A 19,375-nucleotide genomic window follows, 5' to 3' on the forward strand; every position below is an offset into this window, starting at 1 on the left:
AAAAGAAGCCAGGAAAGGGCCCTTCCCCCACCCTTTTACTGACAGAGCCAGTTAGAAGCCTCCCCCCCCCGCCCTGAACGTTCTAATCTCTCTCACCGTTGATGCCTGGAGTTAGATCCCTGCAGAGGCCATTTCAAAAGGTATTAGGGGGGATTCAACCCTCCCTTAAGGGATTTTTTTACTTCTTGGATTTTTCTGCAGACACAGGAAGTCTACTGACTATGTTGGAAAAGCTGTTGGGGGAGAGTGAGCTTCCTGTTAGTGGAAATAAGTATCCGCACAAGGTGCCCTCTGTTGGAATTAGATATATAGATATGTCTATTTCTCAAGTGCAGTCCCATCTGAGGATACCCCGAACAGATTTTTATGCAAACTTGGGGGACCCCTAAGTTTGCAGAAAAATGTGAAATGCTAAAGAATACATGGGGGGGTGTCAATACATGGGGGGTTAAATTCCCCCCTTACCTTTGGGAGCCCGAGAGTGACACAACAGCATCTGTGGCAGAGTTCAGTGGTTACTGTGCTGGTGGAGCCCAGCCTCTCTGGGCCCAGTAGTAGCAATGGTAAACACTGGCAGCTGCTCCGGGCCCAAAGTGGCTCCCAGACATCACCGTTGCTGCAGCCAGGCTCCAAGGTAAATGGTGGGGCTTGGAGTTGTGATAGGGCGGGGAGATGGGATCCTCCTCATAAGTCTCATGGTCTTCCCTCTTGTATATTATAGTATCCTAGCACTCATGAAGCAAAGGCTCCCAACCCTGACTGCCTCCATATCCAGGGCTTGCGTGATTTGTAATTCTTCCCTTTGACACTAAAAGTTTGGATGAAACTATCTAATCCTAGCTAATCCCCCAAGGATTCTCTTAGCTGCAAAGTCTCAAGCAGTTTAAAGCATCCTGGAGTATGGGGGGGGGGAAGAGACATTGATGCATGCTGATCTCCAGTTGCCAACTCCAAAATACCCTTCTTGCATCCTGTACTGCTCAAGTCCAGATCTATGTGAACAGCTTCAGCAGTTGGGCTACAGGGCAAGGGCCTTCCAGCACACAACTTTCAAGACTTGTACATGGTTGAGCAGGAGCCAATTCATTTAATCACAGTACTCAACAATCTCTTACAATCATCTCAGTGAAAGTGTATGAGGGTGTGAATGGACCAATCTGCCATCTTAAGCAGGGTCAACACCTTTATCACTGAAAGGCCAGCCTTGATACGAAATCTCTTGGCATAAAGTGCTCAGTACATAAATTGGAGCAACTGGATCAAACCTGCAACAAGTTTGGAGAAGAGGAGACTGAGGGGGGACATGATTGCTCTCTTTAAATATTTGGAAGGCTGTCATTTGGAGGAGAGCAAGGAGCTGTTCCAGTTGGCAGCAGAGGATAGGACCCGAAGCAATGGGTTTAAATTACATGCAGAAAGGTTTTGGCTGGATATTAGGAAAAACTTTTTCAGTCAGAGTGGTTCAAAGGTGGAATCAGCTGCCTAGGGAGGTGGTTAGCTCCCCTTCACTGACAGCTTTTAAGAAAAGGCTGGACAAATATTTGTCAGAGATGCTTTAGGCTGGTCCTGCATTGGGCAGGGGGTTGGACTAGATAGCCTGTATGGCCCTTTCCAATTCTATGATTCTTTCCTGCTGTCTGCAACGATGGCAACAGACTTTGCATCCTCCTGTCGGCCAGAGAACATAACCTACCCGATCCCTGCCTCCAACCCATGTCAACACTATCAACAAGGCATCTGGGAGAATACAAAACATTACAGTTTCACTACTGAAATTTCATCCCTACAGAAAATTCGCCTTTAATAAAAGCAGTACTGTGTATGGAATAGAAATGCCACTATTCATATTTATAAAACAGAGTCCATCTTCAAAAGAATGCCGTTACATGCATGATAGATTATACAAATGATTTCCCCCCCTTCTGAACAAATATCCGAGCAAGCGCCATCACTTATATTCATAGAAATGTTTTGTTGTTGTTATTTGGGCAGGGACATGATGTTCATAAGATTGCTAATTCAACAGTTTATGCTAAATGAAAAGAAGGGGGGAGAGGACAGCTAAACTAATCTGTGGTCTGTTATGACTGCTCTATGTATAGTGACTTTAAAAGGCAAATGAGGAGAAATAAAAAAGTGCTTAGTGGTTCTTAGATAGCTCTAGGATTTTTGGAGCTTTTTTTTTTTAATGCCAGAGCAACGGAAAGGGCAAACAATCACTGGTCATAGAGATTAAGAAATATTAAAGAAATATAAGGCCAGTGGCATTCTTTAGGGTCAAATCTGTTCTTCAGGCATGGAGAGATGAGGAAAGGATTCAGAATGACTCTCCACCAGAGAAATAGGACTCACAATCCCATGGATGAACTGTCATCTGTGAGGTCATGTGAGAGCCTTTAAGTAACACAACATTCTTCCGCAAGGCCATGACAATCGTGATGATGATGATGATGATGATGATGATGATGATGATGATGATGATGATGATGATACGGTCCGATGATGATGATGATGATGATGATGATGATACGGTCCTTTATTTGAACAGGCTGTTTTGTGACCAGAGATTATTTTAACTGTGTAATTAAAATATTTATGCATTTGAGTGACTTTGAGCCACTCACCAACTGTAAGAATGATTACCTCACAGAGTTGTAAAAATAAAAGGGGGGGGGGTGAGATGTTGCCCTGAGCTCCTTGGAGAAAGAGGGAAATCAAAATGTAGTAAGTATGCCTCATTGCAAGCCGCCCTGAGCCTTTGGGGTGGGCGGGATATAAATCCAAAAATGAATAAATAAATAAAGTACATAAATAAAATATAGTAAGTACATATTTGGTCATGCTATTTAGTGTACCCAGGGGCTATTACCTATGTTTTCCTATTCTTGCACATTGTTTATATTGTTATCTATCTTGAGTTTAAGCAGAAATGATGGCATAGGAATGTTTTACATAAATAAAAATCTAAACAAAACAGACAACCATGATCAGTGACCGGTGTATGACAGCTGCAGCTATTCCAACCCTTCTGACAGATTCTCACCTGTGGGATGTACAACAGACAGTTCTGGAAACACAGTGTCCACCTGCGACTGTCAAAAGCTTATACCCCCAAAATCTGGTTGGTCTCTAAGGTGCTACTGGACTTGAATCTAGCTCCAGTTTATTACTGACTCCCAGAGTATGGACCCATCAAAAGTATTTCAGTCTTATCATCAATTACAGCTCCATCCCAGACATTCAGATTCCTCAGATTCCGAGTCCAGTCATAATTCTCCCATTCTTTCTCTTCCTTCCAGTGTTGTATTGCAGTTGCAGTGTGGATCACAAGGACTATTCCAACCCGCTTTTTTCATGCAGATCTCACCCCATTCCCTTCCTTATTACAGTCTCTGTCCAACATGGCTTTTATCCATACCAAAATGGCTCATGATCAGTAGCATAGCCTTTTTTTGGCTGACAAAAGGGAATCCTTCATCCCTTTTTCACCAGTGTAAAAGATGGCTGGATCCACCCATTAAGCTTTTACACATGAAATCCCACAATGTGTCAGATTATTTTAATTGACATATATTGCTGCTATAGATGGCAAATAGACATATAGCCATCCCATAAAGCTTCCACTGAATTCTACATAATTATCTGACAGCATACCATTCTTCAAATACTTCCCACCGTTCCTTCACACATTTCTTCAACAACAGCTATCTTTGTTAAAAAAAGAATAATAATTTAAAGAAAGGATTTATGAGTAGTGATAAAAAATACAGACTAAGCAAATTATCATTTGAGTCTGATGCAGAAGCCACAAACCAGTATGGGAGGTCTGCAGCAGTGAAGAGTTCTTCATTCATATATACTCCTTCCAGACTAGACTGGGAACATGCTTTAAGAGTAGAATCTGACAAGCTTTTCCTGCCTTTCCCAGGATCCACCTGCAACCCCTGAAAAATTGATGCTGGGGGCTGAGGGGATCTCAGGGTCAAACGCTATGTGGCAGAGGTTATGGGGCAGGTAAGAAGAGGGTCGAGTGAAGTCCCCTGTCTCCTTCCTGAGCTAAATTCCAGCCCAGTGACTGGAATGCTGCACATGTAGATCCAAATATGGAGCATCCAATGTAATTTAGATTATTACTGAAGGATATACATTACTGGTTTTTATCAGCATTGAGATCCAGATGTAAATGTATAATGCCAGTAACTGTCCCAGGCTTATAGTCAAATGCAATATACCAGCTGCCCATGGATACCTGTGGACTAAGGTCTGGATCTTGGTGTACAATCCCTCTCCAAGTATTAGGGCTGACAGACCACTTGCAATCATACATAGGGATGAGGACAAACCGAACCACGAAGCAAAATTCTTCACAAATTTTGCCCTGTTTCTGGTTCACAAACTGAAGTTTGTGAAGGGTCCACCATCACCAACTTCCATGAACTTTTAAAGCAGTTTGTGGCAGTTCCTGGATACAACAGAAAAAAAGGGGTTTAAAGGGACTCCGAGTCCCTTTAAATCCCTGCTTTCTGTTCCCTGCGAAAGCCACAAAAACAGCTGAGGGTTGAGGGGATCTAAAATGTAAAATGAGGGGACTTAAAAATATAAAGAGACTGCACAAGATAGTACAAAAAAAATCACTCAGTCGTTTTTTGCTCATTCTGCAAACCCCAATATAAAAGGACTAAACTGCGGTCCCTTTCAATGGGGTTTGCAAGGCCACGAATCACGAACCAACACAAACCACATTTTTCTGGTTCATGCCCATACCTAATCATACATATACATTCCACTGAACTCTCAATAGAGGGAGAGTATATGTTCCATGAGGACAAGAATCCATCCTTCATTTGTATGCTGCCAGTATATCCCAGATGATCTAGAATCCAACTGTAAGGTAGGGTATGAAAATTACAAATAATATTTGCTTCTTTCTTGTACTGCTTGTGCTGCAAATCTATCTAAAATGCTGTAAGGGTTTTGGAGGAAGTGCGAAGCAGAAAGGCACTTCTGTACAGAGGAAACAATATAACTATGGGTCATTAATCATTTCCCCCCATAATTCAGTTTAATTTGACTATTGTACATTATAGTTGGAAAACAAACATACACTTGATCATGACTGTAATTCAATCTCTGAATTAATGTCATGTGGTACAGTCAATGAATTTTTAATGACTTTTTAAAAAAGTCACTCTACTATATTTCTTTTGTTCTGTATCCAAAGAAATAAACCCCCAAGGCAAAAGAAAATGCAACTTGTCTACATCACCAAATATCTGTGGCTTCTGAGAGAGCCATTAAGTAAGGAAAGAATTTCACTCTAAAATATTGAACACTGTGTTTAATTCACTAATATGGTCAGTCACTTTTCTAGATTGATTTACTAGATTAAAAAAACCCTACTGGACACAATTAATACTATTTGATTAAATGGGCTACAACAGAACACTAACATTTGGGGTTTGGGAGAAACTAAAATACATAAAAAATATTTTACATGATGAATCAATTAAGGGTTTCTTTTATTTAGGAAGATTTTTTCCCATGTTGTTCAGATTTAATTTTTTATATATTATCTATTTATATTTGTTTGTTTGTATAGTTACAAACAGGGCTTTTGTGTGACGGTACTCACCAATGTGAGTACCACTACTTTTTTATGGACTCTCCCAAGTCCTGGTCATTGTGCGCCAGTGTACTCCACTCAGCCAAAGAAAAAGAGAATGAACCCTTAGGGAGAGCCTAGTGGGAATCTGCAGAGGAAGGGTGGACTTCATGGAACAGTGGCACTTTTTTATTTACAAAACCCCCACTGCTTATATATAAACACCCTTTGGCTCCTCAAGTGAACTCATTCTTCTGGAGGGCTGCTCACTGGGCTACCACACCAGCTGAAAGAACAAATTTTCATACTCCACACATTTTTATAAATTGAAAACCCAATAAACTGATTCAACAGTCCAGATGCTATATTTAAAACCACTGTACTATTTTCGTCTCATTCCCATATTTCTTGTGATTTGGCTACCATATGAACTCCTACTGTTCAATAATAATTATTATTTTATTTTATTTTTAATAAAAAAACTATAATATTGCATTCAATGTACCACTACAGTATTTAGATATAAATTAATATAAGCCTTCACCCACCAACACCCTGCAGTTTCCTAGTTACACAAAATAATAAACAAGGACCCTCATCATAATTTTCCTACACATAATTTGGAAAAAAAATTAAGGAAATGCATAAACAAAACAAAGTAATAGATGGAAGGTGCTTTGGATTCAAGAATATAATGCTTAAATGCAGGGGTCTTGTTGTAGAAAAAGAGCTGCCGGAGCTCATTAGCATAACTCATTAGCATAACTTATTTGCATATGCCATGCCCCCTGACATCACCGGAAGTGACAGAAGGCCACACCCCCTGACATCACCGGAAGTGTGTCAGAAGGCCCGGCTACTTACCCTCCTGCTTCATCCTCATTCCCAAACGGAATGAGGATCGAAGCAGAGGGCGGGGTAAAGAAGGGGGCAGGGCTTCACCACGTGACCGCCCCGCCCCCTAGAGGTTCTCTTCCGGAGCTCCGTACCTGAGAGCTCCCCCCCGACTAGAGCCCTGCTTAAATGAATATAATGCTTAAACAAATAACTTACTAGAGAGCAAGTAAAAAGATCTCTTGTAGAGAAACTAGCAGTGCATTCTATACAGAGTTACAGCCTTCTAAATCCACAGGCCTCAGAGGGTGTAACTGCTTCAGTTTGCACTGTCAGAGAGCAATCCTAAGCAAGTCTACTCAGAATCCTACTCAGATCTCTTCACTGAGCCTCATTCCCACTAAACTGTTCTTACAATGGGACAGATTACACCTACAAACTCAACACCACTAGGGGTGTGCACTTGGTATATACTGAGCCAAACAAAGACCCGAAAAATACCTTACCAATATTTGTTAAGTATTTATTCAGTCTAATCCAGATCAGAGATCGGCTACCAAAGCCCCCCCATATCAAATATTATTCAGCTTTTATTTGGGCACGACAAGTGAAGGAAAGAGATTTAAACTTTAAACCCCTTCAATCACCTCCCTAGAGCTGTGCCACACTTGCAACATGACTCCTGAGAGAAAGGGAGGGCTGGATGGCTCCTCTGGAAGTTTGGTTTAAATTGAGATATACGAGCAAGCCCAGGATTGACTGGGGTGGCTGCAGCTCAGAACTCCCACTGCCTCAAGTTATCCTCTCCCAGCCAAGTCTGCATGTGGGGAGAGAGCCCTCCGCACTTCTGCGGGGCAATTTAAACCACCCGGCAGAAAAAGCCCTGCCAAGCAGCCAGTTCTGTGTGGCAGAGAGGGCTCTCCCTCCCCACTCATACAGATACCAAGACCGGCTTCTTCTGTGGGGTGGTTTAAACAAAAGAAGCCTTGCCAGGGCATTGGGTCTGTGTGGTGGGGAGGGGTCTCCCTGCCTGCACAGATCCTGGGGACAGCTTCTTCTGCAGGGCAGCTTAAACCACCTTGCAGAAGAAGCTCTCCCAGCAGGGATTTAAAGTTTAAATGCTTGCTGGGTTGAGTTGCAAAGTTGCTGCAGTCCCCATAGGGTATAATGGAGCCAAATATATTCGGGTTTCCCTTCTATTAACCTGAATATCAGCAAAATACCGATACTGGTATTTGGGAATATTCTGGAATATCAAATATTTTCCAGTCAAAAGTACCCAAATCCGAAGTCAATCAATTTTTTTCTTATACACTCCTAAACACCACTGCATTTGAACAGCAGTGAAGTGGGCTTTCAACAGTGAAACCTGAACTTTCTCTTCCCATTTGAATCATTTGGACCAGTTGGATTGACTCCTCCATACACAGGTGAGTTGTACCCAGGCTCATAATGTTTTTCTGTATATGTAGTCTGTGATGCTTGGGAGTATAGCATCAAAACAGGTAGACAGCAGTACCTGTGTTAACACTGCCATGATTATGATAACGTTATTGGGCAGCAGACCAAGTAGGACCATTGTTTGGCAAGTTACAAAGCCATTCCAAAAACTTCAGCTATTAGAAAGGAATATCAGGTTCTCATCAAGTCTGAAGAAAGGTAGAAAAATTAATTAGGTTTCAAGAGTGTATCCAACAGTGGGTATGGTCTCAGTTGCCTTATCTATAAATGCCACAACCATGCAGAAACAAAAAGGGGGGGGGATTGTATCATGATTAATTATGGACAGGGGAAGTTTCAGGTTAAGACTGTCTGATTTGTAAAATAAAACAAATATTACATGCTGTGCACGTTTACATTATGACCTCATTATATGGAAACTTTGTCGCATCACTAGTTTCAAAGTATGGCTACCAGGCAATCCTGTTAACCGTGGTTAACACTAATAAACCATAACAACTGAACAGCACAATCAAGAAAGTGGAACTTTTGCACAGCAGAGAGGAGGACAATGTGTGTTAAGCCATGGTATACTGTCAGGGTTACCAGTCAATCACACTCAACACCAGGTCTTCAGTAGATTCAGTTTATTGAGAGAGAAAGTACTTGAGACACCATGAACTCTTGTGTCAGGAACGGCAGGAGAAGCGAGGGCCCCTTGGGATATACCCCCTTCAAAGGAGACCCCCTGATACTACGAAGCCAATAAGCAAGCTCTACCAAGCGTGGGCCAAAACCCAGCCATTAGATTCCCAGCGGGAAGAGCAGGGTAGAAGCACTCACAGCCTCAGGGACACCCGGGGAGATAAGTGCAGTAACAAGGGAAGGCGAAGAGAGGGAGGTGAACTCCTACACATTCCAAGCCATGGCAGAGTTAGCTGACACATACTCCCAGTCAGGGTCAGAAGATGTGAAAACCTTATGTCTGTTTTAACCTGACCCACCCCTTAATTTCCAGATGAACTGACTGAGAATGTGATTTTCTCTTTCAGATTACTATACAGATTCTTTTTCTTCCTTCCGCAGTTTCATACCTTGTCCTTCTGGAGTTTCACCAAAGGGATTCACTTCAACTTGAGTGGCATCAATTTTCAGGAAAAGATTATACAGCTTTTTAATTTGATCGGCAGCCTACATTTGAAAAACAGAAAAAGAATGTGTGTAATTACTCAAAAGAGAAATCAAGAAAAATAAGGAAAGAATTATCCTATATTTAAAGTAAATGAAAGCCACTTTCATTTTTGGCATCTGAAGTATCTGAAGGAGCCCAACAAGTTAATGTTCCTTGATTAAACAGACGTTTCATAAAATGTTTGCAAACCACTGACCAATGGCATCGCCAAGAAGTATCAAAAGCTGTTTCAACACACTGTTGAACACTGCATAAAGTCTCCCCTCTTCGCAGTATACTAAATAGGGCTCCGCAGTGTGGGACAGCAGCATCATTAATTCAAACAAACTTAATTTAAGCACAATGAACCAAGTTTGAGGGTTTGTAATGAATACATTATGCTGATATTGAAGTAAAAGTGATTACCTTAATGAGGCTCAATTCAGAAACTGTGAAGCAATATTCCACTGACAAATGCAGATTAGTTGTAGAATTTGTTTGGAAAACACATAAACCCTCCCTTCTGACACCAAAATGTTACTTTTGCTGCCGAAACAACAGTTGAAAAATTGGGTTATTTGCTCTCAAAACTCAGCTCTGTTCGTTTTCCTTTAAGCACTGCTGATGCACGACAACTGCTAAACAACCACTGCATGTTCACTTAATTAGAGGCTAATCTGATTTGTGTATGTGTTTAAAGGCAAAAGGGGAGGTCCACACTTGCAAGGAACATTTGTGATCTGTTGAGCGTCTTTCTTTCTTGCCGCACCCACTCAGTGCTGAACTGTGGTAATTCAGTAGTTCCTCACCAATAGAGCTCTATAATTAAGTCTAACATGCCATACTAAAAAAATTTTTTTTGTATCTTCCTAACTTTTTCCATGTTGGAGAAGGAATGCTCAACTACACAGAAGCTAGGAGTTTCATGAATGGAGCTCCCAGTGTTTCTTCATCCTTTCAAAAATCTGGTGTCCAGGTGCTCAGTTCTGATCAGGACTGTGGAATGAGGAGGGACAGAGGTTTAAGCTTGCCCGCACTCTGTGCCATTTTATTAACATGAAACAACTTCAGTTTGTACTTTATTTCCCTGAGGGATCATCCCCCAATATTTTTAGGGTTATTTGAGTCAGTCATTGAGCAACTGAAGGACCACCTACTACCTTATGAGCCTACCTGACCACTACAGTCATATTCGAAGGCCTTGCTTCAGGTGTTCCTGTCTTCTGAGTTTAGTGCCTTCTCAGTTGTGATACCAAAACTCTCTCCCTAGGGAGATTCATCTGTCCCTTTCTGTTGTCATCTTCCACCAGCCTTCACCTGCTTTTTGTTTGTTTCGTTTGGCACTCCTTCAGTGATCTCTCCTTCCTGACCAATGTTTTAATTATCATTTGTGATGTTTTTGTATATATTTTAGCTCTGGTTTTAATTATGTATTTTTGTTGGTTTTAATGGATGTTAAGGTGTAATTTTATTATGTATGTTTTAATTTGTTAGCCTGCCTTGGAGGCACTTTTGAGGGCACAAAGGCAAGGTGTAAACTTTGTTGAATAAAAATATATAAAATACTCCAATGGGTTCAAAACTTTCTAACTTTTTACTTCTAAAGTACCATTTATATAGAGTCTGATGAGGAACTCTGTGGGCAAATCCCTGGGTGCTATTGGAGGGCACAAGATAAAGCTACCTTGTGGAAATTAAGCATGTCTGAGTCTGGTCTGCACCTGGATGGAAGACGTCTTGAGAATTCTGTGTGACCCCCTTATATTCCATGATATACCAGAAATAAATTATCCAGTATATCACAGTATATCACTGTGATAAGGATCAGCAACTGTAGGAAACAGGGCCAAACCCAGCACCTGAGAGAAGCAGCTGCTCTCTTCCAATTGCAAATTCAGAGACAAGAAACTTGTGAAGAGGGCTACATGGCATGTGATAATGGGACTTGCTGGAAGCAGACTTTAGACAAGGGAGACCTGACACATCATCTGTCATCTCCTCAAAACAGTCCTCCCATGAAGCCAGTTACTGAACTACGCTATACTAAGGTAGCAGTTCACAGAATCCAGAATAAAGAGCCCTTCCATAGGCATCAGGAAGTATCTTGAGCCACACGGGACTCTACTCCAGTTTTCAGAGAATCTCCTGTTTCTAAGGGAGACAGGGCTGCCTGTGGAGAGAAGCACCTCTTTTCACCCACCTATGAGGTTCCCTCCACATTTGGTTTGTTTTTATTCATTCAAAGAAGTAGCTGACAGTTTCCCTGCTGAAGACAGAGACAATATATATATTTTGCAATATATATATTGCAAATACACACAAACTGATACTAGGTTTGTAAAAAGAAACAGTATAACCAGTCATTAGCAGTGTCATTGTAGGCATTAGCCACTAGGTACCAAGACAACTGAGAGGTGATATGATAACCATCTTCAAGTACTTGAAGGGCTGTCATATAGAGGATTGTATGGAATTGTTTTCTGTTGTCCCAGAAGGTCGGACCAGAACCAATGGGTTGAAATTAAATCAGAAGAGTTTTTCGCTAAACATTAGGAAGAACTTCCTGACAGTTAGAGTGGTTCCTCAGTGGAACCGGCTTCCTCGGGAGGAGATGGGCTCTCCTCCTTTCGGGGTTTTCAAACAGAGGCTAGATGGCCCTCTGACGGCAATGCTGATTGTGTGAACTTGGGCAGTTCACGAGAGGGAGGGCAGGAAGGGTTGCCTCAGTGCTTAGTTCTTGTGACATTTCTTACGTGCCCAGGGAAATGCTGATCTCCACTTTGGGATCAGGAAGCAATTTTTCTCCAGGCCAGTTTGGCTGGAGATCCTGGAGGTTTTTTGTCATCTTCTGGGCATGGGACAGTGGTCACTGGAGGTATTTGTGAATTTCCTGCATTGTGCAGGGGGTTGGACTAGATGACCCTGGAAGTCCCTTCCAACTTTATGATTCTATGATTCTGTCATTTATTTATTTATTTAATTTTATTGCATTTATACCCCGCCCTCCCCGCGAACGAGAGACAGGCCACCGACCACTCAGAAGCAGAACAGACTCACTTACTCGGCAAGGAACAATGTTTCTAGCAACTCCGTTTAAAGATCTGAGTGCTGGTTGAGAGAACCCTGCACATTTCTCCGATTAAAACCACATCCTTCTGAAAAGGACTTACAGGCAATAAGGTTTCCTGCATCCCACACATGATATCTTTGCAAGCTGCATACATTACAACTTGTGCCCACCACAGTTTAATCCGTTCCACTGCTGCTTGTAGCCCTGTCAATTTCAGTCAATCTTATGAACTTACAAAGCTGCCACGGTCCAATTCTCATTTGAATTAATGTCTGCTTAGTAAAATCCAACACGCTGCATTTGAAGAACAACAAAAACCCAAGCCATTAACCTAGTTACTAGTAGTCAATTCAAAGTAGATTTTCTCTGTGTTAATTATGGAGAGAATCTGGATAACGATGAAACATTTTAATTAAAAACAAAAGAACAAAAATCTCGAACAACTAGGAAGTAAGCACAGTGTATCAAAACTGATCACAATGACTTCATGGCATGTTAGACACCAGGATTTCATTGTAGTACCAGAATTCTTCCGGTGTTTACATAATGGGGAATATAAATGATTATGATAAAACCAAATTAAATAGACCTTTGATTGTACTGATGTAGCCATTATGTTTCTATGCTCCAGTAAATCATACTGAAAAGGTTATAGCACATGGGAGGAAATGTATTAGGCTACTGTTTGGTTAAGCAGTTTGTGCATTGTGCTAATAATTAAGTGCTAGAACATGCAAATCTGGAAAGATTTAATAATAATTCTCTCTTATAAAAGATACTGCTAAATCTTCAAATGGGTGTTAATCATCTTAATGATTATGCATTTGCTAATTGCACAGTTGGGATAGAAATTAATTAGAAGTGGTGTATTAAAAATTCAGCGGTTTTACAAAAGTGGCATTTTGATGATATGGGAAATTCTGTGCAAAAACAATTTATCATCTCTCTCTCTCCTTGACAGCAGCAAAAAGAAAGATTAAGCGAGTTACGAAATGAATCACATAGAACTGTAGCTTGAAACTTCATGTTCCATTTTGATAGTCCGAGAACAACCCTTAGAAGAGAGAAATGCATACTGAGAAGCCATATTTGGTTTTGTGTTTATGTGTTGTTGTTGGTTTTCCTTTTCTTTTTCTGAGAGCAGGCTTTTATTTTTTTATTGATTTTAATTATAGAAAAGAACTCTGTTAGCACAGCACAGAGCCATTAAATCCACAATGTAATGTTTTCCAACTGAGTTAGAGAAGATGCAGACTTCATATAAGCTTCCCCCTCCTACTTTTGCTCTCCTAAAACTGAGACATGCTGATCACACATTATTCTTCTGAAAACGGAATGGACATGGCAATCTGCCCCAATGCTTTCCTTTGCAAGATTAGTTTCCTAGAGGCAATAATTAACATTTAGCATTTAAAGCATAACGTGCTACCTGTTAATGCAGAAGAGAAGAGCAACATAGGTAGGAGTTCCTTTTAAAAAAGGAAGTTGCTAAAGGCATAACTGCAAATACTATCAATGGCAAAGAAAATGGGAGACGTCTAAAGAAGCCAATGGAGATGCATAAAAAGTCATGTGGTGGGATGAAAATAATAAAGGACAAGTATAGGAAATGAAGCACTGACATGGGTGGGCAAGGCCAGCTCAATCTCGTCAAATCTCAGAACGTAAGCTGGGTTGGCCCTAGTTATTCCTTGGATGGGAGACCGCCAAGGAAGTCCAGGGTCATTACCCAGAGGCAGGCAACGGCAAAGCACCTCTGTTGATCTCTTGCCTTGAAAACCTTACAGAGTTGTCATAAATTGGCTACAATTTATGGCATTTCACACACACACAGGAAATGAAAGGAGAGAGAGGTCCCTAGGGACAATTACAGATGAGCAGCCCGATGTACCGATGTAGGGACAGGAAAGCTAAAGTAAAAAATTAGCTGGGGCTGGCAAGGGATGCTAAGGACTGGAAAAAGGGCTCTCCCAGATATCTCCGAAGGAACAGAAAGGAAACAGTGGGCTCACTGACTTAGTGAGGATGGTAAAATTTCAACAGATGTCAAAGGTGAAAGGGGTCGACTTCTATTTGGGGAACTGTGTGCAACATCACAAAAATAGTTATGTGTAGTTAGGGGCCGGGACTGTAGCTCAAAATTGCTAAGAGTCAGGGAATACCGAACTATTTTAAACACATTCCAGTTCTCTGGGCTAGATAAACTGCATCCTGGGGCCTACAGGAACATGCTGATGTAATCTGATGTACCAGGATTTCTTAGAGATGGTGGAGGTTCTTTGAGAAACCCTAGAAGACTGGTAAGCAGGGCTCTAGTCGGGGGGGAGCTCTCAGGTACGGAGCTCCGGAAGAGAACCTCTAGGGGGCGGGGCGGTCACGTGGTGAAGCCCCGCCCCCTTCTTTACCCCGCCCTCTGCTTCGATCCTCATTCCGTTTGGGAATGAGGATGAAGCAGGAGGGTAAGTAGCCGGGCCTTCTGACACACTTCCGGTGATGTCAGGGGGTGTGGCCTTCTGTCACTTCCGGTGATGTCAGGGGGCGTGGCATATGCAAATAAATTATGCTAATGAGTTATGCTAATGAGCTCCGGCAGCTCTTTTTCTACAACAAGACCCCTGCTGGTAAGGTATCACAACATATGGTCCTGGTCTTCAGCTATGAGTAAAGAAGGATCTGGAAAGCTACAGACCTATACACCTGAATTCTATACCATGGCAGATTCTAGACGTAAGCAGATGTTTCAGAATTTTTTTCCGGTTAGTCTTGCCTATTGGTTGATGCTTGTACAAATATTATCCTATCCATTTTGATCTGGTTATTTGCCTGACATCTCATATATAGTCACAGGACTTCAAAGAAGCCTCTTATACTTCCTAACTTCCAACTACATTACAAGTCTACAATGTGTACTAAACATGAGGAGATTTTCTGATATATGAGATATCTGTGGATACATTTGTATACAGTGATTACTGGATGTCTCTTGTATTTTATTGACAATATTATTATACCACTGAGGACAGCAATAGCTGAAATGCATTTGGTGTTTTCTTTGTTTTATCATATTTTTGACCAACTGGATATGCAGGGCTATTTTTGGGCAGGAACGCACAGGAACGGAGTTCCGGCTGGCTTCAGAGTTGGCCACGCCCACTACAGCCAAAACCTCTACGTGCCTGGCTACACAGGGAAGGCCTGGAGAGCAACCCCCCCAGCAACACCAAGGCAGGTGGGCCAGGGGAGCCCTGGAAGGATTGGGGAGGCCTTTAAATGCCTTCCCTGGTCTGTCCAAGGGCCAGCTTGCCTGGACTCCGTGCAGCCATGGGACGCCCGGGCAAGCCAAGGTAAGGCATGGGGGTGTGGCCTAATAGGCTAATGCGGTGTACTGTCAGGGTGTGGCCTAATATGCTAATGAGTTTCTGCTGTTGGGTGTGGCCTATCATGCTAATGAGTTCCTGCTGGCCTTTTTCTACAAAAAAAAGCCCTGGATATATGTTACTTGGTATCTGCTCTGTATGAATTAGTTTTACCATACTGGTAAAGAGATTCATGAACAATGAACAATTTTAATGCTTTGTATGTTCTACTAGTTATTATGTTATTGCAATTAATGGATATTAAAATGCATTTTTACTTTTGTTTTTCATTTTTACATATATATTTTAGGCTTGTTCACTTAGCCCTATTGGCTATTTTGACTATTACAGGGCCTGCAAGACAGAGCTCTTCCACCAGGCTTTCGGTTGAGGCAGTGGGAGCCCACATGCTGATTGGCCTCAGACCTGAATGGCCACAGGGGAACAAACTGCTTCTTGTTGAAATCTGTTGAGGCGCCGGCCTTTTATTGATCCCTGTTTTTAAGATAGGTTTTTTAGATCTATTTTAACTGTTGATTTGTTGTACTGTGAATTTTATGATGGAACCCACCCTGAGCCCGCTTGCGGGGAGGGTGGGATACAAATCAAATCAAATTAAATCAATCAATCAATATTTAATCTGTTTTTTGGGTTACATTTTCCTCCCTCTTTTGTTTTTGACCCTATCCATGAGAGTAGTGCCATGTATCCTTACATACTCCAAAAGGGCATGTACCCATGGGAATCCATGTTAGAGTAGGTGGCTTAATGATAAAGTGCTCAATAGTTTAAGACGGGGGTGCCTGACCTTTTTAAGCCTGTGAGCACCTTTGGAATTCTGCACGAGAGCCATCCACAAAATGTCACAATCACAGATTATACATAACTCTAATAGTAAATCAAATCCTCAACATTTCAGACAGAAGATCTGTTTAACAGGATGCCTTTTTCAATGAACCTATTGTTTAAAACTATTTTCTTCTATACGCACAGATTACCTTCAGTCACTCAATGAAGATCCTTCTGTTGTGGTGGCAGCTGCTGCCAAAACAACATTTCTAAAGATCTACATAGCCCCGTTTGGTACCACCCACTTTCTAAAACGCTTGGCAGACACCAGGAAGGGTGCCTATGGGCCCCATGTTGGAGCCCCCAGCTTAAGAGATCCAAGATCTGATTTCCCAACAGTTTTTTTTTTTCCCACTCTGAAAAGCAGCCTTACAAGGAATCTGATTTGGGTCTGTCATTTGCCCCTTTTTCCTGTAAAGCAGGAAGAGAGTAACTGAGAAAATAATGCGGAGGTGAACTGTTAATTTGCCGAGCACTGCAGCCCTAATCCTAATCACCCTCCTCTTCTGTGTTTTATTGAAAAACAACAAAACTACACTAGTTTCCTCACAAACTGGTGAACTTCTTGGTTGAACAGGGAGTGTTCCTCAGCCTTAGTTGGACACTCTATTCACTCCATAACATTATCTCTTTCACAGGAGGGTGTTTCAAGAAGGTGGTACAGGAGGGAATGCTCTGCTCCTCACTGCCTCCAGACACATCTCCAATGAGCAAAGCAGTCTGACTAGAGGGCATTATTAAACATCCTAAGAGTTCCAGGCAGAGGTGTGTGTTTGAGAGAGTAGTGGAACATTGTTCACACTGTATGTTCCTCATGTGACTATGTTCAGCATCTGAGCTCAAGGTGATTGTGCAGTGGCCAAAAGCCATATATACAAGCCAACCTTGCAGCTAAACACCACCTAAGGATGCTATATCCCAAGACCATTCCCCCTGCAAAAATCACACACACAAACCTTTGAAGATTTCTGATGGCCATTCCACCACTTAGAGGGCTCTCCTCAGCAGCATCTGGCAATTTCAGCAAGCGGCTCAAGATTTATTGACCTGCTAGTTTGCTTTCAAAAGGTGGAATGGGCACTTTCAGTCAATAAATATTTGTATATCCTCTTCACACTTCCATTATTCTAGGGGATTGAAATAGCTGCCTTAAATCCCAACTGGCCTATGTATCATGCCTGGTGCTTAGGTGAGAATACACATGACCAACAGGAAAATACCCTGGCCACACTCCCTGCCCCCAATCACACATACTATATGCTTAAAAGGCTCCCTGAAAACCATGAAAGGTATATGCCAGAAAGGGCTGCTTATCTTTGAACACCACTAAACTTTTGTGAAATTTACCTGCTGTCGTAGAGGCGCTTTGAATCCTAGATTCTCTGCCATCTTCAAAGCTTGAGCATCTCGCACACCTTCAAAAATATCTATTTCCTCCTGTGATGACACAGTGTTTAAAACAGATTTAATATATAGGGATCCGAAGACAGATTTATAACTTCAATAGTAAAAAAAGTGAAAGTTCTTTATATTTGCAAATTAGTAATTAAAATGTGGAAATTTGCCAAAATTCTGAGGCTACAGCAAAGCTGCCTATAGGGTATGTTATAATTACCACGCCACCTCTGAAAAGACTCCCTCCAAAAAACTGTGTAATTCTTCAGGGTGGCATGCTGACAAGACAATCTGACACCACTTTTCACTTTTAATTACTGTACAGATGGTGTTGATGAATACTTAGTTGGGTGATTTTTATGACTTCTTTTGGCATGCTTCCAAAGCAGCAGTGGCACTGCCCACTGCCCAGTAATATTTCTGAGTTTATATACATTTCAAATGTGCACAAAATATTGTTGCAGAATTCCACATGTGTGTACAAGTTAACTCCCTGAATGTACAAACTACTTCCTTGTTGTTAATTTGTCTCGTTATTAATTCTTTAACGCCATAGCCATTATTAGGTCATAATTTAGCCAACAGTTTCAGCAGGGTAATATGAAAAAATAGCTAGCTCTAAAGAGAGAAAAAATAGTAGTCATTAATAACAGGTAAACTGTTCACATTGCTAATCACGGATAAATACGCTACTTGCACAGGAAAAAATGTTTGCTTGCTAAAGGAGTAGTGATTAGGTTATACAACAGCAGAACCAATTGGTAGAGCATTTATAGTGTATTGCAAAGTATGCTATGCTTGAAGGTCCCCAGCCCTGACCACTTAAAAAACAAACAAACAAACCATGACCACCTTCCCTGGACATAGAAAAAGGGTTCCCTGGCATATCAGTTTTCTTAAACCACAAAGGGATCCCCCGCCCCGCATCAAGCATAGCATTTAGACATTCCAAACCCCATATGTAGCCTAAAGTGGTACAGTCCAGGACGAGATTTGCCATTGAAGTCTGACTGTATGAAATGGTCCTAACAAGTGAGAGGAAAGTTGCTCAAGACATTAAAAGCAGTATAAGTTTGTCTCGACTTAACTCTTGCTACCACCTCCCCTGCAGATACCTGCATTGTGGTGAGGGTGATGCCACAGAACAAGCCAGGATGTCCGCATTCATGAGAAACTATACTGAAAACTAATTTATACTAATAAACCAATCAGAATAGGTTGTAACCTACAAGAGTTAGCAGACTGGCCGACAATTAGGGATGTGCATTTCGGGATCCCGAGCCGAAAAAAAGCCGAAAATAATGTTTTTCGGCTTTTTTCGGCTTTCGCGATCCCGAAATGGCCTCCTAGGCGCTTTTCCGAATCCCGAAAAAAAATCCCGAAAAAATTCGGGTTTTTTTCGGCATTGCCGAAAAACGGCTCCTTGGCCCTTTAAACAGCAAAGGTGGCCCGGAAACCTCAATTTCCCGCCGTTTCCCCCGCTTTCCCGCCTCTAGCTCCTGTTTTCAGGAGGGAGGGGGGAAGAGGGGACACAGACAGCCAATCACTGCAATGCATCACACCAAGCCACGGACACGGTTCGGTAATGGATTTTTGAATTTTATTTGAATTTTCTGGACGTGAACTGACAGGAGGAGGGAGGAGGAGGAGGAGGAGGA

General features: G+C 41.8%; 1 protein-coding gene across 1 annotated transcript in view; it reads right to left on the minus strand.

Moving 5' to 3' along the window:
- Positions 1-19,375, minus strand: part of SUCLG2 (succinate-CoA ligase, GDP-forming, beta subunit) — a 133,834-nt gene that overhangs the window by 98,901 nt on the left and 15,558 nt on the right. Inside the window, exons 4-5 of the mRNA XM_015424237.1 lie at positions 17,670-17,759; positions 8,971-9,067 (exon numbers count right to left, since the gene is read on the minus strand). Of these exons, the coding sequence (XP_015279723.1) occupies positions 8,971-9,067; positions 17,670-17,759 (187 nt within the window). The remainder of the gene's footprint in view (positions 1-8,970; positions 9,068-17,669; positions 17,760-19,375) is intronic.

Source organism: Gekko japonicus, unplaced genomic scaffold (assembly GCF_001447785.1).
Source record: "Gekko japonicus isolate JY-2015 unplaced genomic scaffold, Gekko_japonicus_V1.1 scaffold2009, whole genome shotgun sequence".
Lineage (NCBI taxonomy): Eukaryota > Metazoa > Chordata > Lepidosauria > Squamata > Gekkonidae > Gekko > Gekko japonicus.